The sequence below is a fragment of the Muscardinus avellanarius genome (genome assembly GCF_963383645.1).
Source record: "Muscardinus avellanarius genome assembly, chromosome: 19".
Taxonomy (NCBI): domain Eukaryota; kingdom Metazoa; phylum Chordata; class Mammalia; order Rodentia; family Gliridae; genus Muscardinus; species Muscardinus avellanarius.
Genome location: NC_137805.1, coordinates 41,098,135 through 41,121,808, shown reverse-complemented (window position 1 = coordinate 41,121,808; position 23,674 = coordinate 41,098,135). Strand labels below are relative to the sequence as shown.

Below are 23,674 nucleotides of genomic sequence, written 5' to 3'. Positions count from 1 at the left end.
GCAGTTCTGGGGATTGAAACCCAGGGGTGCTCTACTACCGAGCTACCTCCCCAGTCCCTTTTACTTTAGCTGCTGTGACTGGCCTTGCCCTTGCCCTCCTGCCTCTGCCCCCAGCAGCTAGAACCACAGGCGTGTGACCCCACGTCCATCTTGTTTGCTCTATTTCTTAGCCTGGGTGCTGTAACGATTTGCACATTTTTCTGCACATGTAAGACTTTGTTTTGTTTTGTTTTGTTTTGCATGCTAGGGCTCAAACCCAAGCCCTCGCACGTACCAGCATTCTCTCTACTGACGAGCTACATCCCCAGCCCCAAAGACTTTCTTCAAGGGGCCAACAATAATGGCAGCTTCCCCTCCTGGGGCACGGAGAGGAACAGGAGGGTAAACGCACTGCGCGGTGCTTGGCACCGAGTCTTGGATGGGTGGCGGTGATTGTAATTATTGTTCAAAATCCAGCTCTGCCCCTTTTGGGCCCCAGGTCGTTTCACCTCGTTGGGTCTCGCTTTCCCAATCTGTAAAATGAGTCAGCGCCCCCAATTCCCCAGGCCACCAGGGCCTTCAGTGAGGTAAGACGCAACACGTCGCACCTCAAGTCGGCCTGCAGGTGGCTCCCAGGAAGGCCCATGAAACAGGAGAGAGGAAATGGAGACCAGAGAGAGGCATGGATGGAGAGAAAGAAATGGTCAGTGCTGCGGGTGTGGGCGGCCGCCAGGAGCTGGGCGTGGTTGGCCTGCCAGGGCTGAGCAGAGCCGGCCGGGCCGCAAAGGCGGGGAGGAGCCGGCCTCCAGGGGAGCGGGCCTGGCTTGCCTGGCGTGCGCTCTGGTGGGCTGGGCAGGGGGCAACTGCACTGCGGCTCCGCGTGGGAAAATCAGAGACCAGGCCGCCCTCCACGCCTCGATTCCCAACACCGGTTGCCCCATTCCTTCTGCCTCCTCTCTGCCTTTTCTGCCCAGGAAGTCTTTGCTGCAAGGCAGGAATCTAGATTTGCCGCTGTGGCCTCAGATTTCCTTTCCAACCCAGAGCAATGGCCAGCTGAGGGCAGCGGGAGAAGAAGCGGCTCCCCGGCCATCTTTTTAAAAAGTGGCTGAAGCAAAGTGGCCGTCGGTTATCTCAGGGAAAGCTGCACCCATTTCCATGCAGGGTCAGGGGTTCACCAAGCCCCTGCAGTGGCCCCCCAGGATGGGCAAGGAAGAGACAGGATCGAGAACAACTATCTCGCCAAGTGTGACCACCTGCCCAAACCAGTGGCCCTGCAGAGACCCCAGACCCCACTGCCCACCCTCGCCCGACAGCAGGGACAGCTAGGGCCAGAGAGGGGAGAGATTTAGCTAAGACCACTCAGCACACGGGCAGACACCCTAAGCCAGAATCCAGTCTCTGTAGCTTGGCTTCTTTCTTTCCCCCGCTCCTTCTCCTCCTCCTTCTTTATTATTATTATTATTATTATTATTATTATTATTATTATTATTACTATTGTTATTTGTGGTACTGGGTATTGAACCAAGGGACATTCTACCTTATTAATTATCATTAATTGAATCCAGAAGTATTCTACCTCTGAGCTAAACCCCCAGCCTCATTTTTACCTTTTATTCTGAAACAGGGTCTCACCAAGTAGCTGAGGGTCTCACTAAATTGCTGAGGCTGACTTTGAACCTGAAATGCTTCTGTCTGAGCCTCCCAAGTACTAGGATTACACGCAAATACCACCACACCCAGCTCACTGTGAATTATTTTTAAAAAGCTCTCCTGAGGAGCCAGGCATGATGGCGCAAGGCCTTCTTAGTTGCCCCTCCCATCCCTACATCCCCCAGGTCCCAGGCAACTACTTCCTGTCTATAGATTTGCCTGTTCTGGAAATTTCATATAAATGAACCATACAATATGTGGTCTTCTGTGACTGGCTTCTTTTACTTAGGATAATGTGTCTAAGTTTCACCTCTGTGGTAACTGAACTTCATTTTAATTACTGAATAAAATTCTACAGTAAGGATATGCCATATCTGGATTGTCTGTTGATTAGTTGATTGATTAACAGTTAGGTTGTCTCTGTGTTATCAAGGCTGCTGCTGTGAGCATTCATGGTCAGCGTAAGGAGCCAGAACTGTGACAGTGTGAGATGGAGCAAATCTAGAAAAAATAGCCAGAACTGTACTGCTGCAAGCAGTTTTTATTATTACAAAGGTGGAAAGAAGGGACAGAATTATTAAAGCTCTACATCAGAGGGACGACGTAGCGGAGTGCCTTGAAAATAATACACAAGTTTTTGGATATAGAACAGTTTTTATAAAGATTCATTATCTTCCCAGTGTAGGCGTGGATCTGCCCATTATCTCGGTTACAAGTCTTTTGATATGATTATGAGGATTTAACTATCTCACGTCCAGCTTGACCAAAAGCCTTCTTCCTGTGGGTGTGGGCCTGCCCTTGTGCAAGCCCATGCCTTTGATACCTTCGAGATGTGTTACTTGATAACAAATCCAGGGGTCACGTAGTATCTGCCCTCCTTGAGGAGGGCCTGTACTATCCTCCCACATCTTTGGGGGAGTTTTAGCCTATCTGCTAGAAGTTATTTATTATGTAAACTTGTCTTTAAAATATGAGGACCCTGGGCTACAACCCTTCTGAGTACTGAACTTTGCATTGTAACAGCTTGTTTCCCCTCCCTGCCTGAGTGCCTGCACGGCACCCAGGCTCTGACTGCTTTTTACATTTGAAATTAATAGCAAAGCTATTTTCCAATACATTTTGAAATTAGTACCAAAGCCTTTCCCAATAGAGGCACATTCCCCATCAGTCAACTTCTTTTTGCGTGCGTGCGTGTGTGTGTGTGTGTGTGTGTGTGTGTGTGTGGTGCTGGGGATGGAACCCAGGAGCATTCATCCTATCTTCGAGCTACGCCCCCTGCCTTGCTTTGTTTTTTATTTTGAAACAGGGTCTTTCTAAGTTCCTGAGGGCCTAAGTTACTGTCTGTGAACCTGGGATCCTCCTGTCTCAGTCTTCCAAGTACTGGGATTACAGGGGTGTCACCACACCTGGCTCCAAGTCTTAGTTTCACAGGGTGGACGCCATCCTGCCTTCTAACACCGCGTTAGTGCTGCCCGTTGAAGAAATTTATAGGAATAGGATTATGTAGAGTGCATTTGTTCCTGCCTTCCTTGTTTGCTCCAAAAATGAGATTCGTGGAGGTCGATGTCACCGTAGCCCTCTGGCTACTCTGACATTTTTCACCACATCTGCTTTTTTTGTGCGTGTGGTACTGGGGATGGAACCCAGTAGCATTCTACCTCCAAGCTGCATCCCCAGCCCTACTTTTTATTCTTTATTTTGAAATATGGCCTCACTAAGTAGCTGAGGCTGGCCGCAAACCTGCGATCCTCCTGTCTCAGCCTCCCAGGTACTGGGATTACAAGTGTGTGCCACCACACCCGGCTCACCACTCTGCTCTTGATGGGATGTTTTTTTCCTTTCTTGAAACAGGGCACTGGGTCCAGGGACTCGGACACACATCTCTGCGTGTCTGCCCAGGCCTGTCGGGGAAGGAAGCGGGCACATGGGAAGAGCACATTCTGACCCAGGCCCAGCTCCAAAGTAACTGTGCTCCAAGGAGTGCCTGCTCGGCCCTTTGTCCTCAGCCCCTTTGCTTTGGACTCCGTCAGCCTTCAACCGTTCCAGGCTTGCCTTGAGGCTGAGGGGGTGAGCTGGCAGGCAGCCCAGGGAAACAAGAGCGGCTGAAAAGGAGAGAGGCTTTTAGCGGGTGGAGGATGGACCCAATTAGAGCCCTATCCACGAGGACTGCCAGGGCTGTGTGAGGCCTCCCTGCCAACAGCCGTGGACCCTGTGGGAGGGGAGATGCCAGGAGGGATGGGCTGCTCTGGGCGCGCCCTGTGCAGGGGCAGGCTGGCTGCCCGGGTCATGCCGCAGCTCTGCAATCTACCATCTGCGTGGTTTGGTCAAATTGCTTAACATGTGCCTCGGCTTCCTAATCTATAAGTAGAAGCAACAAGGGCCTGCAGCCCCTCCCCGCACCCCACAGAAGGACCTGGAGGGAAATCGTGCTGATGCATTTAGAATGTTCTGCTTTGCACAGGAGAATCACAAAGTGAGCTGGTGTGCATGTGTGTGCGTGTGTGTGTGTGTGCGTGTGTGTGTGCGTGTGTGTGCGTGCATGTGCGTGCGTGTGTGCGTGCGTGCGTGTGTGTGCGTGCGTGTGTGTGTGTGTGTGTGTGTGTCCTATATAAATCTATTTCTTGGTGGCTTTATAACAGCTTTTGGGTCCAAGCAGGAAATGGATGTGCTTTTGCACCACAAGGAGCGAGCCACGGCGTGGAAGACGTTCCTTTTCACACGCAAACACCGGTGGGCTTGAGGTTGTCAGACGCGGCTGCCCTGCCCCTTCTTTTCAGGGACCTAGAGCCTGGCAGCCTGGAGTTTGCTCCCTAGCCCCTCGCTGGAGTGTCCCCTGCTCTCGGGGTGTGCTAGGACACAGGGCAGGCACATGGATGGCTGCCAAGTATTGCAAAAGGCTTTCTAAGATGTGATTCAGGGGCCGAAGCATTTGGCTATAGTCCCAGACGCCTTCACAGAGGAGGCCTCCTGCGAGCAGGCTTTGAAGGCTGCATAGGAGTTCCTCAGGTGGAGACAATGGGGGGGGGGGCTTCGCAGGGGGAATGGCAGTCGATGCCAACTACTTTATCTTTCTCTTGCTCAGTCTTCTCTGATTTCAGGGAGCCGGAAGCTGGAAATGACGTTCCAGAGCCCCCTGCCAGCTGGGTTCTGCTGAGGCTCTGTCGGTGGGAGAAGGCAGGAGGCTGGGAGGCTGTGGCTGCTCTGGCTCTGAAGGGCTAGATGCAGTTTCCAGAAGTGGTGCTGGTCCAGGGCCGGCATGGGGCGCCCCTCGCTGCGAGGCAGTGAGGGCCGGCTTCACGGCCGCGTCCAGACATCTGGGTGAACCGGGTCCATGACAGCTCTGCCTACCTTGAGCCCTGGGGATAGACCCCCCTATGGGCTCCCTCTCCACCTGGAATAGCTGAGTGGTTTCTGTTTTCCAACCGGTCAGGAATTGACACAGTGCTCAAGCCACCTGGGCCAATGCCAGGGTGCAGTGTTCAGGGAACAGGAGGATTTGGCACCCAGAAAGGGTGATGTCAGGACTTTATTTTGGATTATGGGTGTGTGTGTGTGTGTGTGTGTGTGTGTGTGTGTGTGTGTTGCTGAGGATTGAATCCAGGTGCACTCTACCTCCAGTCCTATATTATTTTTATAATTTTGAAACGGGGTCTCACTAAGTGCTGCGGCTGGTCAAGAACCTGTGATCCTCCTGTCTCTGCCTCCCAAGTACTGGACTCGGATCATGTTTCAACATGAGGGCCCTGAGGGTGGGGACTGTTCCCCCTCTCCCACCTGGAGTCATTCAATGCCATTCATTTGCCTCGTGGATGGGGAAGGAGATGAGCTGCCAAGTCCCCACACCCATGAATCCCAGCGGAGACGTGAGCCACCCAACCCGGTAGCCACCAGCCCCCTCCGCTATCACAACTCAAAACGCAGCTAGTCTGAATTCAGATGGGCTCAGTGTAAGACACACACCACGTTTCAAGACTTCATCTGAGAAGAAGAAAGTACAAACATTTTTGTACTGATTAAAAGTTCAAATAACAATAGTGGGTTCAGTAAGATAAATTAGTACAACTGATTCACCTGTTCCTTCTTTTTTAACTTTTTTTTTTTTTTTTTGGTAGTGCTGGGGCTCCTGGAAGCCCTTCTACCTCCGGGCTACACTCCCAGACCTATTTTTATATTTTTAAAACAGGGTCTCTTACACCAGCGCGGCTGGCTTCGAACCTGCGCGATCCTCCTGTCTCCGCCTCCCAAGCGTGGGGATTACAAGTGTGCGTCACCACGCCCGGCATTTTTTTAACCTTTTTAATGTGGCAACTGGATGGATGTGTGTGTGTGTGTGTGTGTGTGTGTGTGTGTGTGTGTGTGTGTGTAAGAGACAGGGTCTATGTTGCCTAAGGTGGTCCCAAATTTCTGGGCTCAAACAAGCCTCAGCTTCTTAAGAAGCTGAGACTGCAGGTGTACCCCGCTATGTCCGGCTTCTAGAAAAATTTAAATGAACACACACAGTGTGCATTTACGGCTCGTGTTCTGTTCCTCTTAGACAGCACTGGTCTTGAAAACACATTGATTTTCAAGTTCAGCATTTACTAGGATCTGTTTAAGAGATACTGGTTCTCTGCCTTTGAAGACGCTGGTAAGGATGGGAGAGGGGGATATGCCAACTGGAACTGAGATTCACTACGTAAATGTTTGAGTTGTTCCATATTGGGACCTGAGAAGAAATCAAGGATGGCTTCACAAAGGAGGGGACTTTGGCATTAAGTATTGGAGGATGAGTAGGAGTTTGCCAAACCGGAAGGGCACTTGAGGTTCAGGGAACTCCTCATGCAAAAGCCAAGAGGTAGACAGGTGTCCAGGGTGTTTGGGGATTCAGGAAGTTCACTGTGGTCCAAACAGGATTTGGCGTGGAAGGGTTGGGGCTGGAGCTGGACTGTGTAGACTGGGGGCCAGCTGCGGCTCGGCAGAGGTTCTTGGGCTGTGAGTGAGCTAAATACCCACCCCCCTCAAACGCTCTCAAGAGACAGACCAGTCATCATCCGTTTGCATGTGAAAAATAAACTCTTTTATTCCAGTGCTTGCTCCTTGTGGTTCAAAAGCACACCCACTGCCTGCTTGGACCCAAAGCTTTTATAAAGCCCTCGAGGACCTCAGCTGCTTTCATATAGGACACGCGCGTCGGCTCGCGTGGGGATTCTTCTCTGGGCAAAGCAGAAAGTGTTAAACGCATCAGCGCGATTCCCCCCAAATCCCTTCCCCACCTGGACCCTTCCAGGCCAAAGGAGGCCCAGTCACAGAACGAGCAGGGGATAAGCTCAAAGATGACCACTTGGGGCCCCCCGGCTCACTCAGGGGCAAGGGCTGTGTGCAGGGGCGCTGGCTCTGCCAAGGAGGGCGTCTGAGGCGCTGACCTTTGGTCAGTGACCAGCAGGGCGGCTAAGGCTCTGGTGAAGTCTAGGCACTGACGGGGAAGTTCGTGGGGAGGTCGGGGGGCAGCCACTTCTGCCCCGGGACTGGGGTGTGAAGGGCAGTGTCTGGGCTCGGGTGCGGAGCAGGACAGGGCTGGGGTAGGACGTGGTCGTGGCCTCAGCTTCAGGGAGCAGGGCGTGGCTTGCTGTGATTACAAGGCCGGCCCCTGTAAGGCATCAGCAGCCTAGGGCTGAGTGAGAGGGCCTTGGAGGTGAGCAGGCGCTGCTGTTTGAGGAAAGCAAAACTGAGAAAGGAGGCCCAGACTCAGGGCTGGAGCCCAGGGCTGCGATGCCCAGCTCCCCATCCCTCTAGCCCCTTCCCTGTCTCCCCGCCCGCACTGGGCCCTCATAGATCTGTCCCCAGATAGCGTCTCTGAAGTTCCCAGGTTGGGGCAGGTGTCATACTGGGTGCCTGCTCCAGGTCAGAAGGCGCAGGCTCTGGCCAGGCCCCGTCCCCAGCCTTGCTTGGGACCACAGGCCTGCTGGTGCAGAGCAGACGCCTCCCTCTCAGAGCTGCAGACTCATCTAGAAGGCAGGTCCCCTGTGGCTGCCGTGTCTGTGGGCCTGTTAGTGCCCGTGTGCAGCGGAGGCGCTGGCAACAGCTGCCTCGCAGGAGTGAGGCGGCAGGACACGTCTGGCCAGGACTGCTGGGGTGCACAGGGGCTCGGAGCTGGCCTCCCAGGGGCGGTGGGGGCCTGAGCGCAGCGAAGGGGGTACAGGACCCGCTCTAGGGAGGTGAGTTCTCTGATCTAGGCCACCAGGGTATTGTCCCTCTTTGGCTTGTTTCAAGGGACTCTGGACAGACTAGACAATATGGTGGCTGGTTAACGGCTTTCTAAAGTCACCCTCCCACTCCAGCTCCAGGCAGGTGAGTTCAGGGCCCCCGCTGTGAGCACAGCTAAGGGGGATGGGCGGGTCAAGGCTCAAAGGGGTGGGGTCAAGGCTCAGAGGGGCAGGGACAAGGCTCAGAGGGGCGGGATGGGCCAGAACTGTGTTCCATTCCCAAGAGCCCCACCTGCAGCCTACCCTGCCCAAAGCTGGGGGTAAAGACCAGGTCACTGGAGGGCTGAGCAGGCTGACGTGGGGCTGGGGTCGGGCCCCTTAGGGGGGGCCGATGATGACATTCCTGTAGCCCTTCACGGCCTTCAGCTTGTCGCACTCGAAGTTCACCACCAACTTGTGCAGGCCCCTGTCCATCGGCAGCAGGTCCACCCGCACCTTCACCAGCTCCCCCGGCTCCACGGGGTCCGGGCTGCAGAGAGGGCGGAGGATGAGAAGAGGGGCACCGGCGGGCTGCTCATGGGGGCGGGATCAGGCCAGATGCTAAGTGACCACTGACGATGTGCAAGGATTCGGCACAGCGCCTGACAGATGTCCAGCTACTGTGACCCCAGCCATGGGCCCCGCTCCCGCCCTCTGGGGCCTGACGGTGTGCCCTCGGAGGGCAGTGGTGCCCTGCTGGAAGGGGTGGCACGGAGAGCAAGGGTGAGCTCAGGCGGCCATGTGGGAGCTGGCGGCTGAGCTGTGTGAGCATGATTTGCGCCGTCCCTTTTTTGTTTTGGGGATTGGACCCAGGGACGTTCTATCTCCAACCTATCCCCCCAGCCCTTTTTATTCCATTTATTTTCCAGGAGGATCTCACGAAGTTGCTGGGCCTGGCCTCCAGCCTGTGACCCTTCTGTCTCAGCCTCTCAAGGACTGGCCAGAACACCTGGCTCATTTGTGCTTTTGATGGAATGTGTAAGCGGTGAGCATGTGTACGCAGGCAGGTGTGTAGGTCCGTACCTGTGAGGCTGTGCCCACGCGCGCCTGCCAGAGTGTGGACTCGTGGGCTGTGTGAGGGCCTGTGTCTGAATGTGGGCGCTTAGAGGCCGGAGGTGTCACTGGAGGTGTCACTGTTCAGGTGTGTGAGGATGCGAGCTGAGGGCCCCAGGGTGTTGGGGAGCGGCTACAGGTGTGGTTGTGAGTGCCCAGGCGTGGCAGCCCTCCTCTCCCTGGCATCAGCATCCGCCCTCCTCCTCTAGCCATAAGCAGGTGTGACCGGCACTTACACCTCCACGGACTTCTGCTCTTTGGTCAGGCCGGCCCCCTCCACGGTGAAGGAGCAGCCCAGCAGGGGCACCTTGAGCGGGTTCCGCAGGGACACCTCAGCCACCAGCTTGCGGTTCTGCTTCGGCTCTCCCAGGATCTGGAAGAGGGTGCGGGGCAGAGGTCAGGGGCGGGCAGCTGGAGCCGGGCTGGGCTGCCTCTGGACTTGCTGTAACTTGGCCATTGTGCGCTGAGCCGAGCCCTACCCACCCCTGCCCCCCCCCCCCACCGTGCCTCCGTGTCCTCATCTGGAAATTGCAGATGGGGACACCCGCCTGAGGTGTCTTTCATGCAGCTGCAGCGAGGCCCATGTGGCCGCAGGGACAGAGGTGCTAAGTGCTCCCCTGTTCTAGGGTCCGGGGCAGGCAGCTCAGAGGCCTGGGGCAGGCGGATCTCTGCTCCTTCATCACCGTGTGGCTCTGGGGAAGTCATGGCCTTCTCTGAGCCCCGGTTTTAGTTAGGCAGCTAGATAGAAATGAGCAGGTCAGGGTGAAATTGGGACAGACCTGGGGGGGAAGTGAAGCCGACCTTCATGAATGGAAAGGCAGGGACACCCCGCCCAGCTGCCCTTAGAGAAATGCAGGGACATCAGGAGGCCGAACTCACAGCCCGGGGTTCACTTAGGCAAAGTTTTCAACACGGTGAAAGCAGTGCAGACTCGCTAAGCTGCGGTATGAGCGAGAAAGTGACCCCCAAACACACAGGAACGAAGGCAAGGTCTCCAGACTGAATAAAGTTCGCCGCACAGAGCACTCTCTGCTGTTTTTTCCAGTTCAGGAAGGAGCCAGTTCCAGGTTTTTTTCTCTGGAACGTACCCCTTTGTTCCATGCCATTCCCACTCCAGGGGATGGAATGTACCGTTCCGTACTCTTTCCAGTGTTACCCCTTATTCATTTCTTCCTCCAAAATAACTCCTTAGAAGCTGTACCCCCTCCTCTCTAAATACGCCTCTCAGTGCCGGGCATGGGGGTGCATGCCCGTAATCCCAGGATGTGGGTATGGGGGTGCACGCCCGTAATCCCAGGACGTGGGAGGTTTGAAGACAGCCTCAGCCACCTAGCAAGACCCTGCTTCAAAAGAAAAAAATAAAATAGGAATGGGAGCGTAGCTCAGAGATAAAATGCCTCTGGGTTCAGCCTTCAGTACCAAAAAATAAAATCAAATAAACCTCTTATGCTCCGCTGTTTGTGCTTTCCCTTCGAAATCTTCCTCTCAGGGAAAAAACAAAACAACAACAACAAAAAAAACAAGAATCAAGAGGAGAACACCGCCCTGTAACAACTTGTTTCTAGGAGAGATGACTGTCCTACGCCAGTTTGCTCCTGGGGGAGAACTGCGTAACTGAGGGTGTGCGTGACCATTACTGAGCTGCGGTCGGGGTGGTGGGGCCGCGGCCCCCCGGGTGGATCGCAGTGATGACGGTGGTGGTGCTAAGCAGAGCGGGCTTCTCTGCAGCCCTTCTCAGGTGCTGTGCGTCCTGTGATGCGCTTTAAACCCGCACACCTCTGCGTGCTGGTATCAGCCCATCTTACAGATGAATCGACTGAGGCGTGGAGGGGTAAAGTAACGCGCCTGGGGTCATCCGGGCACAAGCCCAGGTGGTATTGGGTACTATCCTGTGCCCTTGTGTTCCTGCCCCTCGCCACCAGCAGTGCCAAGGGTAAGGGTTGGGAACAGCCTTGGGAGTTTAGCACTTTAAGGATTCATGATTTCAAAATTCCTAAATTCCATGACCCATGGCTGTGTGTGTGTGTGTGTGTGTGTGTGTGTTGGGGGTGGTACTGGCGATAGAAGCCAGGGGTTTTCTACCTCTGGGCTATGCCCCCAGCCCTATTTTTTAATGTTTTCTTTGGAAATAGGATCTCACTAAGTTGCTGAGAGCCTCGCTAAGTTGTTGAGAATGGCTTTCTCCTGTCCCAACATCCTGAATATTGGGATTACAGGTGTGTGCTATTCTGGTGGCACTGAGGATTGAACCCAGGAGCATTCTACCTCTGACCTATGTATTTATTTACTTATTTATTGGAGTCAGGGTTTCACTAAGTTGCAGAGGGTCCCACTAGGTTGCTGAGGCTGGCCACAAACCTGAAATCCTATTTCAGCCTCCCAAGTACTGGGATTACAAGCGTGCGCCGCCTTGCCAGCTCTATGACCTGTGATTCTAAAATTCATTCCCAGAAGCTAGGAGCCCCAAATTCTTTCAGCTTCGTGAAGTTTCCCTTGGATGAGGACTTGAGGACCCCTTGAGGTTCCAGAGGTCTTGAGGTGGTGGGGCTGCAGGTGTGGGTGGGTGGAGGGCTGTCCAGGGACCCAGCCTGCCCCTTACCCGGATCTTGATTTCTGGGTTCTCCAGGTAGAGGTCCCTCTGGGCCAGCAGGTAGCTGTTGGCAGCTGGCTCAATGAGGAGGCCCTGCACCTTGATCAGGTTCGACTCGGTCAGGAAGTCGCTGTACTTCTCATACAGGATGTGGAGGGGAATGCTCTTCTCTGCAGGAGGGAGAGGGAGAGTGACGTGAGGGCTGGATCCTGCTCTGCCTCCACTGCAGAGGCATCAAGAGGGGAAGGGATGTGCTGGAGGTCACACACAGGCAGCAGATCCCAGGCCTTCGCTCGCCTGCCCTGGTCTGGGGCCCTGGGGAAGATCAGGGGAAGAGAGGGGAGGCAGGCCAGCAGGTGTGGGCCTGCTCTGCCCTGACTTTGGCCTCTTCTACCTGTTGGCCTGGGCAAGGCTCTTCACCTCCCAGGACCTCGGTGTCAGCACGGGGTGCTGTGGGTGCTCACGGGCTGGGGAGGGAAGGTCAGCCAAGAGAGAGCAGGAAAGAGCCCTGTGCCCCACGCCGCTGCCTCGTGGAGACAGTGGCAGCTGGCAGGCCGGGCCCCTGCTTCCCACATGCCCTGACAACCTGGCTGTGTTTTTATTGGTGCCCAAGTTACAGATGGGGAAACTGAGGCTTGGGCAGGTAGAGTAATATTGCCACAGGCCACACAGCTGGATGATGCCAGGCAGGCATCTGGACTGACCATCAGGATACAGTCCAGCGGCAGGACATGCATCCCCAAAAGAGCTTTTGGGGGCAAGCTTGCTTCCCCACCAGGCTGGTGGGATTGGACCCATTAGCAGCTGGAAGGATGCCTCTGCTAGTAAAAGCCCAGACTGGCCCTGTCTGGCACCAACTGGCTGTGTGAGCCAGGGAAGGTGACCTTCCTCTCTGCGGCCCCTCTGTTTCCTCTCTGTTCCTGGGGACAGCCAGGCACCTGCTGGGCAGAGCTAGGACCAGAGGTGACCTCAGAGCAAAACCGCACAGAGCCAAGGGGGCAGAAAGAAGCCAGTAGGGCCGACCTCCCGCCTCAAGGGAGCGAGTGTGGCTTTAGCTGCATGTTTCCAAAGGGCACACCGAGGCCCCAGGGCCCCAGGGTCTGTTTGTAGGTGCAGGAAGGAGGAGTGGAGCGAGCAGGAGCTGAGACCCTGTGGCCTGCGCGGGGGGCTGCTCCTCACTCACGGGGATCCGGGGCAGGTCCCTTCGCTCGGGGCCTCCCCTGTCAGTGGGGAGCACTGCACGGACTTTCTTTGGGCTCCCGGTGCTCAGCCAACTTCTGCTAACATTGTCCCACAGCAGGAACCCGGGGCAGGCTCAGGATGGCAGAGATGCCCACTTTTCTCTGCCTCTGTCCTCTCCCTCTTCCTGCTAGACCATATTTACGACACGGCCATGCCCGGGCCACACATCTGTGCGCCTCCTCTGTCTGTGCGGTTCTTTTTCTTTAAAGTGACTTACTTTGTATTTTTAAAACCTTTTCTTTTGCTGAGGAAGTCTTCTCATCGTTATTTGCTACAAACTAGTCTCACCTGCCATGAATAGGTCACTGGTAAAAATAAATACAAGTAAACAAGAGTCACACTTGCTCCATTCTGGGGTACCGTGCCCTGCTCTAAGCTGGAGACCTGAATTTACCGTGAAGGAGGGAGATTAGCGAGGCCCAGGGAAGCCAGAGACCAGTCAGCGCCGCGGAGGCCTGTCCAGGAGACCGAGCAGGCAGTGGCTGGAGGTCCAGGCCCCGCAGCTGTGGCCTTGGAAAGCGCCGCCCCGCCTTCCTGGTCCTGTCATGCCTGCCCTCTCTTGGGATGATGTGATGTGGGGGAGAAAGCAGACTCCGGTGCCAAGAAGGACAAAAGTGAGTTAAACCTCCTCGCTCAGGAAGGACCTGGTGGATCAGAGAGGAAACCGACCGTGCCCGGCCACAGGAACGGAGGAAAACAGCGTCCTCCAAGAGCCTGGAGGACGCGGCCTCCGCTGCTAACTTTACCAGGAGGCTGTGGCCAGGGCAGGGCGGGCCTGGAGGAGGGCCGGAAGTGGTCAGTCTCCATCACTCCTTGAACAGTATGCCCTGTTCTAGACGGTGCCTTGGGTACGGTCACGGGGGCCACGTTGACTGCATTCCTGGTGACCCACCTGGAGGGGCAGGGGAGGGAGAGGAGGGGCGGCGACATCTGGGTTCTGCTCAGCTACCTGGGGCCTGGCTTCCTGTCTGTCAACACATGGAAATCCCAGATTGTATCACCAAAGAGTGACAGCAGCTCAGCCAAAGGGTGGGGGCTCACACTGACCTTGGCATTGGAGACCCCAACTGGGCATCTTGGACTGGCTCCACCTTCCAGCCATAGAGACAGACAGACAGACAGACAGATACACACACACACACACACACACACACACACACACACTCTCACACTCACACACCCCAGACCTGAGCCCTCTTTTTCTGCTCCTGCAAACCATGTCCCTCCTGGGTCTCTAGCAGGAGGACCAACTGCACACCCCAGGGTGACAAGCACCCAAAGGCTAGGCTGAGGCCACTGGAGAACAACACCTGAGCTCCCAGGTATCTGGGTGGAAAAGGGTGACTCACAGTCCCCTGGGGGAAGGGATTTAGGCATCTGCCACCTCCTGGCCTGGAGCTCACCTCCTGTTACACATTTCAGGGCAGACGCTTCCTCCCCTGGGGCAGGTCTGAGCACAGAAGGAGCTGACAGGTGTGCACTCAAAAAAAAAAAAAAATGCTGGAAAAACTTTTAAAAGAGAAGCCAGGCTTGTACAGATGGAGACCTGTCTCCCAGGCCCAGCTGGCCGGCAGAGGGTGGGAGCTAGGACTTGGGTCCTGACCACCCCATGCACCTGGACAAGGGGCCCCTCCTGTACTCTTGGGTCTAGATGCAGAGGTGACAGGCGGGCCCCTCCCTTGCCCATCAGGGTGGCAGGGACTCAGGAACTCCCAGAGCTGACACCCTGCGCGGCACATCAGGAGTTCAGGAAAGACCCCGGGCGTCTCGCCTCGGCCTCCGGGCTCTTTTGCACTTTTGCTCAGTAGGGGTGAGGCCGCCATGACCCGGCACCCATGCACGTTCCAGGTGTTTCCCCCGCACGTGTCTCTGCCGTGCGTCCTCACAGCTGCCCGTCCTGCAGGTGCACTCTTGTCCCATTCAGTAGGTGGATATAACCCAAGGCTTCAAAAGCACATGCACCTTGCCCGAGGCTGAGGACTGACGAGGCAGAGGAAGCAGGACCCAAGCAGGCCGCTGGCCTCAGAGTGTGTCTTTCAACAGCCTGGGCACCGGGACGCCCGCCGGGTGCCGAGGGCCTCTGCCCCTAGAGGGCCTGGCTCTGCCCGGCCTGACAGTCACTCTGCCTGAGGTGCAGGCCCAGGAGGGAAAACCCAAGGAGGCGACGCTCGGCACCGCAGACTCTCAGCCTGAAACACAGACCTGCTTTCTTAGGAACTCAGAGGCCAGACCCACTCGCCAGCCCTGGGGGTCAGTGTGGAGGCAGAGGGAACAGGGGAGGCCCGGGGCAGCGGCTGCCCTGGACACAGGGCGCATCCCACTCCAGGGCCCTCCACGTTGGCTCGGGCTTGCTTCCACTGGATCCAGAGAAGCCTGCTGCACCCTACACCATTGGATCAAGATCCCCAGGGCCTGACGGGGGCACGCTGGGTGCAGAGAGGTGGTCCTCTGCCCAGGGACAGGGATGATGGTCCACTTAATCATGCCGGCCTCAGAGGATGGCCAGTGCCTTCTGCTGTGGCTCCCAGGGCCTCCCCAGCTCCAAGGCCCCTCTGCTCTCTCCTGCCTGCTGGCTCCAAACCCAAGAAGTGGGTGGGTCGGGGCTGCTGGGGTGGGTGGGGAGCTGGGCGGCCTCTGTGCTGCCTCGCCTCAGGGATGAAAACACTTTACGGAGGATGACCAGGCACAGTGGCACCGCAGAGCCAGCCCCAGGGGACACCTGTGCAGGTGTCTGGTCTGGAAAGTGTGAGAGAGTAGCTCTGGGCTGAGGGCTGGTTGTCAGGGTTCTGTTCCCCAGGGGCTGGGATCTGCCTAACAGGGTGCTGGGGGCGCCGGGAGCTCTGGGGCGGAGAAGCCCTCCCTCAGCGGGGGTCTAGATGGTCTCCTCTCTCGGTGCCCTGTGGCCGCTCTGTCTGTACGCCTGTCCACAGGTGCTACCTAATTTCCAATAAAATTGAAACTCCCAACCAGGCGTGATGACACACACCTGTAATCCCAGTACTTGGGAGGCAAAGACAGGAGGGTCGCAGGTTCGAGGACAGCCTTAACAACTTAGCAAGACCTTCAGCAACTAAGGAAGACTCTGTTTCAAAACAAAAAAGTAAAAAGGGCTAGGGGGGTGTGGCCCGGAGGTAGAATGTCCCTGGGTCCTGGGCTCAATCCCTAGTATCAGCAGAAAAAAAATTAACATTTCCATTCTGGGTGGTCCCAGCCACATTTCTTTTTTAAATTATTTATGTATTTATTTATTTTGCAGTACTGGGGATGGAATCCAGAAGCATTCTAACTCTGAGCTACACCCCCACCCTGTTTTTTATTCTTTATTTTGAAAACGGGGTCTCACTGAGTTGCGGAGGGCCTCACTAAGTAGCTGAGGCTGTCCATGAACCGTGATCCTCCAGTCTCAGCCTCCCACAGGCTGGTATTACAAGCGTGCGCCCCATGCCCGGCTCCCAGCCACATTTCTGGTTTTTTTTTTTTTGGTGGTACTTGGGTTCCTGGAAGCCCTTCTACCTCCGGGCTACACTCCCAGACCTATTTTATATATTTTTGAAACAAGGTCTCCTACGCCAGCGCGGCTGGCTTTGAACCTGCGCGATCCTCCTGTCTCTGCCTCCCAAGCGCGGGGATTACAAGCATGCGCCACCACGCCCGGCCTCCCAGCCACATTTCTAATGCTCACAGGCCACACGGAGCTCGTGGACACAGTCTGGACAATGTGGATGAGGAACATCTCCTCCAGAGCCTCCCTTCTGGGGCCCAATGTGGAGGGCTGCGGGCGGAGGCACCCGGCTGCTAGGAGCTGGCGGCAGGGGAAGGAGGGAGCCAGGGTCTGGGAAAACAGGCAGGGGTCACGGGAAGAGGACAGGTTCCAACCTCTGGCCCTCACTGCTGCTGCGTGACCCTGGGAAAGTTACTTGGCCTCCCCTGGCCTCTGCTTCCTCATCGGGACAATGGGGGCCGTGATCCGATATACCTCTTGCCTTTGTTATAACAATTACACGGGTTGATATTTAGAAAGTGCTCAGGACGGGCCGGGACCCAGCATAAGGCTACGTAACGGTCTGCAAGGTCCATCACGGAGACCAAAGGCTCGCGCTCGCTTGGGGCGCCCCCGAGCACGCCGTCAGCCGGGGGTAATGATGCTGGCAGAAGGCAGCGCCTTACCAGAGAAGGGCTCCAGGGTCAGGTCGGGTAGGACCTCGGTGCCACACTCGGGCCCCAGCACCCCGTTGTAGCTGACGGTGCGGGCGCAGAGCAGGAGACGGCATTCGCGGCTCTCGGGGGTGTCGTTGTTGATGTGGGCAAAGACGTCGAAGTCGCTGCCCATGCTCATGCTCTGGCCCACGCGGATCCGCATGGCCACGCCCGTCTCCTCCTTCGCCTCCTCCTGCTCGGCCAGTTTGTTCAGGTGGTTGGCCCTGGTGAAGGCCTGCCTCTCCTCTGCGGACCCTGTGGCGACACGGAAGGGGCCCCAGTCAGCGCTGGCACAGGGTTCAAGAGGAAGGACAGGCTGGCTCCCGGGTCCTGGCGACTCAGAGCAGCACTGAAGGAGACCTTCTCGACATTTCTGTGCCAGGAGCAGAAGGCTATCTTATTTTCCATTAGTGAGCTCCTCTATGTCCCTCAAGACCCAGCCCCAAATGACCCGTCCTCCAGGAACTTTCTCTGACTGTTCCTTTCCCCAGGTGGCTTACTTATGTGCTTACCCCTTGGGCTGCTAAGGCACTAAGACTGTGTTTTATTTATTGTTTTATTTATCGTTACATCATACTCAGCGCCTACAACATGCTTGGTACATCCTAGGCACAAGAACAATGCAAATTTCTCATCTTCAATTTGTTTGCACGAGGATTACTTCTTCCTAAGAATCTTTCTCTCCTCTTCTCTACCCATCAAACTCGCCCGTGGAAACCATCTTTTCCTTCATTATATCCCATTGACCTCTCTCCTATGCACTTCTAATTTTTTTGCCCCAGTATTGTTGGGCACATACTTATTTTTCTATCAAACTGTCAGCTCTAGACTTTTCAAAGGCATCTTCTTCCTCTGTCTTATCCTGTCCAGCTGTATCATGGCCACGTGGCCTCTACCCAGCCTCTGCTCAGCCCTGGAAAGTTAGTGGGGGTCAGGCCAGGGCGGGGCTCTAATTTCCTAGGCACTCTGCGAGCCCCGCTGAGGCCGGCCCACGGTCGACACGCAGGGAACCTCTATCACCTCCAGTTGGCGGGTGGATGTGCTCGACCCAGTTTCAAGAAGGCCCTTGTCCCTACTGATTGAACATGAACAGCAGAGACGCCGCATCGAGTCCAGATGGAACCTGGCTCATCACCTTTAGGTTCCTCTTGGCGCATTTCTCTTTAGCCCTTCCCCATCCTACCTCTTGCTCACTTCCCAGCTGGGTGTCAAATACTGCAAAGATAAACACTGCATGGTTCCAGGGAGCGCTCCCCCGTGGCTTCTCTGCACTTTATGCCCCTTTAGTAAAACATATTATAATAAAAAAGAATGGAATTGGCCATCTATGGCTGTAGGCCCCGCTACTAATCTATTATGTTGTTACTAAACCACATTATCAATTTCTCTGTTGAGATGCATGCCTCTCCTACGTAATAGCTACCGCCTTCAGTTTTATTAAGTCAAACCAGGGCTGGGGAGACAGCTCATTGCAGGGTACTTGCCTGGCACGCCAAGGGCCCTGGGTTTAATCCCAGCATCAGAAAAAAAGAACAGAAAGAAAAAGAGTCAACCAACCAAAAAAGTAAGGCTTAAAACCAGTTGTGGTGGCATATACCTGTAATTCCAGTATTTGTGAGGCTGAGACATGAGGATTGCAGGTTCAAGACCAGCCTCAGCAAATTAGTGAGACTCTGTTTCCAAGTAAAAAATAAAATAGGGCTGAAGGTGTAGCTAAGAGGTTAGAATGCCCTGGGTTCAGTCTCCCAGAACCAAAAAAAGAAAACAAAAACAAAAACAAAACCCCAAAACCAAAACAAAACAACAACAACAAAACAGCAAAAAACAAAACCTCAGGCTGAATTATCTTGTGTAATACAGAATTAGGGAACTTTTTTCTAAGTTGGGCTTGATGGTACATGTCTGTAATCGCAGGACTTGGGAGGCTAAGAAGAGAGGATTGTAGGTTTGAGGCCAGCCTCAGCAACTTAACATGGACCTCAACAACTTATTGACCCTGTTTCAAAATATAAAATAAAAAGGAGCCAGAAATTGTGGTGCATTCCTGCAATCCCAGTACTTGGGAGGCTGAGACAGGAGGCTCAGAGGTTTGAGACTTACAGCAACCTAGTGAGACCTGCTTCAAAACAAAGAAAAATCACAAGGGCTGTGGGTATAGCTCGGAGGTAGAATTCCCTGGGTTCAATCTCCAGTACCCCCCCCCCACACACACTAATAATTAATAATAATAATAATAATAATAATAATGGAGGAGGAGGAAAAAGAAGAATGAATAGAAGGAGAAGGAGAAGAAGAAGGAGGAAAGGGAGAAGGAGGTGATGAAAAAGGAGAAGGAGGAGAAGAATAGTAGTATAGTAGAGGTAGTAGAATTGGGGTTGCACCTCCTGAGAATGTCCTTGATTTCAATCCCAAAAGAAAAGAGAGAGAGAGAGAGAGAGAGAGAGAGAGAGAGAGAGAGAGAGAGAGAGAGACAGGAAGAAAAATACTTTTCTTAATGAATCATCCCCTACGGCCACCTCCAGCATGCCAGCACTTGTTTCTAAGGAAGTTGCTGAAGTGGACTGTAACCTCGGTCACCGATGGCTGTGGGTTGCCAGGTGACGCGCAGACGCACAGCCCGCTGGGCGGCAGTGAGCTCGGAGCCGGCACCTACCCTCCGGGTACTTGTAGGTGTGGGTGATGTCCTCCCGCTCGTCCCGGCCCACGCACTTGGTGCTGATCTTCAGCCCCACCACCAGCGAGCGGTTGACGGACTTGTGCATGGAGCCGTCGTCCTGCCGGATCCAGTCCACCACGTCGGCGTTGACCTCGGCGAAGACAAACGGGGCGTCGTACTTGGTGCTCAGGTCCCCCTCCTTGATGGCGCGAACCGGGACAGGGCCGCAGCAGTACGTGCCTGTTGGGGGCAGGAGGGAGAGATGGGCCGGGGCAGGGGCTGGGGGGGGAGGCACAGCCAACCTCCGTGATTCAACACAGCAAAAGTCTCAGGCCGCGCAACCTTCGCCTCGGGACTCCATCCCCACCGCGGGGCGAGGGTGCAGAACGGGGACACTGAGCCCGATGCCTGGGGCTCGGACCCCAGCTTCCCAGGTGGCTGTGCTAACTTCTCCAAGCTGCAGTCTCACTTAAGAACGCTATTGCGGGGATCTATGACTTCTACGTGGAAAGCGCTCGGTGAACACTGAATGCGACGCAAGTATTTGGTAAATAAAATAGAAATGTACCGCAGTGGCCTCATCTCCCGCTGAAGTGAGCGCCGGCTTGGGCCTGGCGCCTGCACATGGGGACCGGTGCTCGTCCCAGCACCGCCTTACGCGGGCCACAGCTCAGACACTGGGGCCAGAGGCTGGGTGGATGGATTCTAGCACATCCTAGTGATGGAAGGCAGTAACATTAAACTAAAGTTCAAATGACACAAAGCCACCAGATGGAGAAATGTTAGCAGTATATTACTGAGAAGCAGACAGAGACAGGGAAAGGGCTACAGGTTGCCGGGGTGCTTAATCTGGACCCCGAGGTGCTTTCAACACAGTTCAGGGGTCCGTGAACTTGGACAAGGGAAACAATGATATCTTTAACCCACTATGCTTTGGCAACAGTCCTTTGATTGCACAAGCGAGTGACGAACCCAAGTAGCTCAGGAGCACTTGTGACCTGTCACCCATAAGAACCACAGATAGCACCGTACCACCTTAGGCTGTCCCAGTAACAGGGGAAGGTCACGTGCGCTCTCTCTACTACCGTATTCTGGAACTGGCTGCCCCACCACTAGGTCTTGTTATACACACAAAAAAGCATATTCTAAGCTGGGCGTGGTGGCGCATACTTGTCATCCCAGCATTTGGGAGGCTGAGACAGGAGGATCACAGTTCGCGGACAGCCTCAGCTACTACTTAGTGAGGCCCTTGGCAACTCAGTGAGACCCTGTTTCAAAATAAAAAATAAAAAATAGGGCTGGGGGTGTAGGTAAGATGTGGAATGCCCCTGGGTTGCATCCCCAGTACCACACACACACACACACACACACACACACACACACACACGAAGCGTATATTCTATCATGAGTTTATTTTTAGAATTTTTCATACCTTTGGTCTTATTTGTAACCCTATGCATTGTATTCAATGTGTTTTATTTTATTTATTTTAAATTTTTTTTGGTGGTACTGGGGTTCCTCGAAGCCCTTCTACCTCTGGGCTACACTTCCAGACCTATTTTTACATTTTTATTTGGAAACAGGGTCTCCTAAGCCAGCGCGCGCGGCTGGCTTCGAACCAGCGCGATCCTCCTGTCTCTGCCTCCCAAGCGCAGGGATAACAAGCATGCGCCACCATGCCCGGCTTCAATGTGTTTTAAAATCCTAATTTAGAAAATATTTTAATGGACTGGTAAGAAAGAAAACTATAGCCGGGCGTGGTGGCGCACGCTTGTAATCCCCGCGCTTGGGAGGCAGAGACAGGAGGATCGCGCAGGTTCGAAGCCAGCCGCGCGCGCTGGCTTAGGAGACCCTGTTTCCAAATAAAAATGTAAAAATAGGTCTGGGAGTGTAGCCCGGAGGTAGAAGGGCTTCCAGGAACCCCAGTACCACCAAAAAAAAAAAAAAAGAAAGAAAGAAAACTATATCAAAATTGTAAAGAAGCTGGGCATGGTGGCACATGCCTATAATCCCAGTATGTGGCAGGCTGGGATAGGAGGATCACAGATTCGAGGAGGCCTCAGCAACTTAGAGAGGCCCTTGGCAAGTTTGCAAGACTGTTTCCAAATAAAACATAAAACAGCAGTGGGAGTGTAGCTTAGAGATAGAATGCCCCTGGGTTCAATCCCCAGCATCACAAAAATACATAAATAAAATAAAGTATCCTGAGAAAGGGTTCTTATGCTTTGCTAAATGTTGCCTTGGCACACCCTCTTCCTGTGTCTATCACACATACACACACACACACACGTACACACACACATGTACACACACATGTACACACACCTATAAATGTCTAACTTGAAATCATTGGAAGCTGTGTGTGAACGGTATGGATGTCTCTTTTAGGGGTGGGGTGAAGATTTTTTTTTCTTTGTGTGTCTTTGTATTTTGCACTGTGTGTGTGTATCACTTTTGTTACAAAAGAAGTGTGTTACATAAATACCACTGGGCCCCTTGCTCGCCTGGCCCAGGTAAGCGTCTCTGGTTCACAAGCCCAGCTGTGCCCTCTGGGCCCGGTGGCACCTACCCACCTTCGCTCTTTTCCTGGGGCGTGGGGTCCAGGGCCTGCCACCCCTCGTACCCTGGCTCCAGGTCTGGCCGGGTCATCCACGACTCCACCCAACAGTGGAAGTTCCTAGCAGGGAAAGGAGAGGAACCACCATCAGCCCCGCCGGCCATGTTGCCCAGCTCCCCGCTCCTCCCTGGGACCCCCTAGGGTCCGGGTGCCTTCCCTTTGCTTCCTGCCCACAGTCCCTTCTCCTCCCCCGGCACAGAGCTCAGCGCGGCCCCACCTACTCTGAAGCTTTGTGAGGATGGTGGCCCCCAGATACCGCCCCACCCCACGCCGCCGCGGCCCCCGCCCCCGGCCCCTCACCAGATCATCTCGCTTTTGTTACTCTCCAGCTCCCCGAACTCATTCCGAAAGTACTCGATAAGCAGGTTGCTGTTCTGGTCGTGGGCCGAGTTGTAGTTGGTCACCACGCGGGTGGGGATACCGAGGCACCGCAGCACTGTGGGAGGAGAGGGCTCAGCAGACTGGGCAGCCTGGGCACCGCCACATGCCCACCTGTGCTCCTTGCCCAGGGGGTGAGGTGGGTGCCAGCCCCTCGGCCTGACAGTGACACTCACCACGCTGGCCAAGCCGGGTCCCCTGATCACTTTAAAATGCAAACAGGACATCAGCACTCTGGTAGATCCAATGGCTCCCCAAGGCCCTGAAGGTCAAGACCATCCCTGGCAGAATCCCTGGGTCCCGCAAGGCCTGGCCCCCATCACCTCCTTGTGTACCCTGCTTTGGCTGCACTGGCCTTCAGCACTCTGTGCTCCTGCTGGCCTCAGGACATTGGCACGTGCTGTTCCTCCAGCTGGAAAGGGGTCCATCCTCATTCCTAGATCTCCTTGTATGTCTGTCCTCATACGCAAGAACGTGAATGTAAGCGACCCTCTAAAGAGCGTCACCATGCACGTCAGACTCCCCGGGCTTGTGGGGAAGGCCCTGCACTCATACCAAAACTCTCTGTGTTCTGGGTCAAAGGCTGATGTTGCAAGACCACAGGGTTCACAAGAGCAGGATGGTAACCGTGTCTGCGGACCCAGCTACTCTTTGCAAGAGAAGCGAGCGCGCACAGGCCAAGAGCCCCGCAGGGATCTGTGAGAGGTGCTGCCGGCCCTCCCAGCAGGGGAGATTATTCCCTTTCCTGTCCTGTGCTCTTATGTATACCGAGACTGAGGCGACAGAGGCTCCAGGCAGGAGAGAGAAAGTAATTATCTAAAAGGTGAATCGAAACCAAAAGCCCTGGTGAAGGTCGGCTGGGGACTTGTGTTTTACTTTTAGTTTGATTGAAGTCTGGGAGGGGAAGGGACAGGGATGTGGCCTTTGCCCCGTGTGCAACGCGGGTTTCCCAGATGGCCCTGGATTCCAGCCAGAAGACGTGTGGGCGCTCGGAAAGGGAGGGGCAGCCGTGACCCTCCGCCTCTTGCCCAGTTCCTGCAGCCTGGACAGGGGCCGGACCTGCTGCTGTCCCAAGCCCGGGCCTGTCCCAC

At 54.9% G+C, this 23,674-nt stretch overlaps 1 protein-coding gene across 1 annotated transcript in view; it reads right to left on the bottom strand.

Annotated features, from left to right (window-relative positions):
• Window positions 1–8,189: 8,189 nt before the first annotated feature.
• TGM2 (transglutaminase 2) overlaps window positions 8,190–23,674 on the bottom strand; it is a gene marked incomplete at both ends in the record, with an annotated part of 36,235 nt that continues 20,750 nt past the window's right edge. Inside the window, 7 exons of the mRNA XM_080716513.1 lie at window positions 8,190–8,340; window positions 9,140–9,276; window positions 11,503–11,663; window positions 16,903–17,187; window positions 19,586–19,828; window positions 22,162–22,265; window positions 22,506–22,641. Of these exons, the coding sequence (XP_080572639.1) occupies window positions 8,190–8,340; window positions 9,140–9,276; window positions 11,503–11,663; window positions 16,903–17,187; window positions 19,586–19,828; window positions 22,162–22,265; window positions 22,506–22,641 (1,217 nt within the window). The remainder of the gene's footprint in view (window positions 8,341–9,139; window positions 9,277–11,502; window positions 11,664–16,902; window positions 17,188–19,585; window positions 19,829–22,161; window positions 22,266–22,505; window positions 22,642–23,674) is intronic.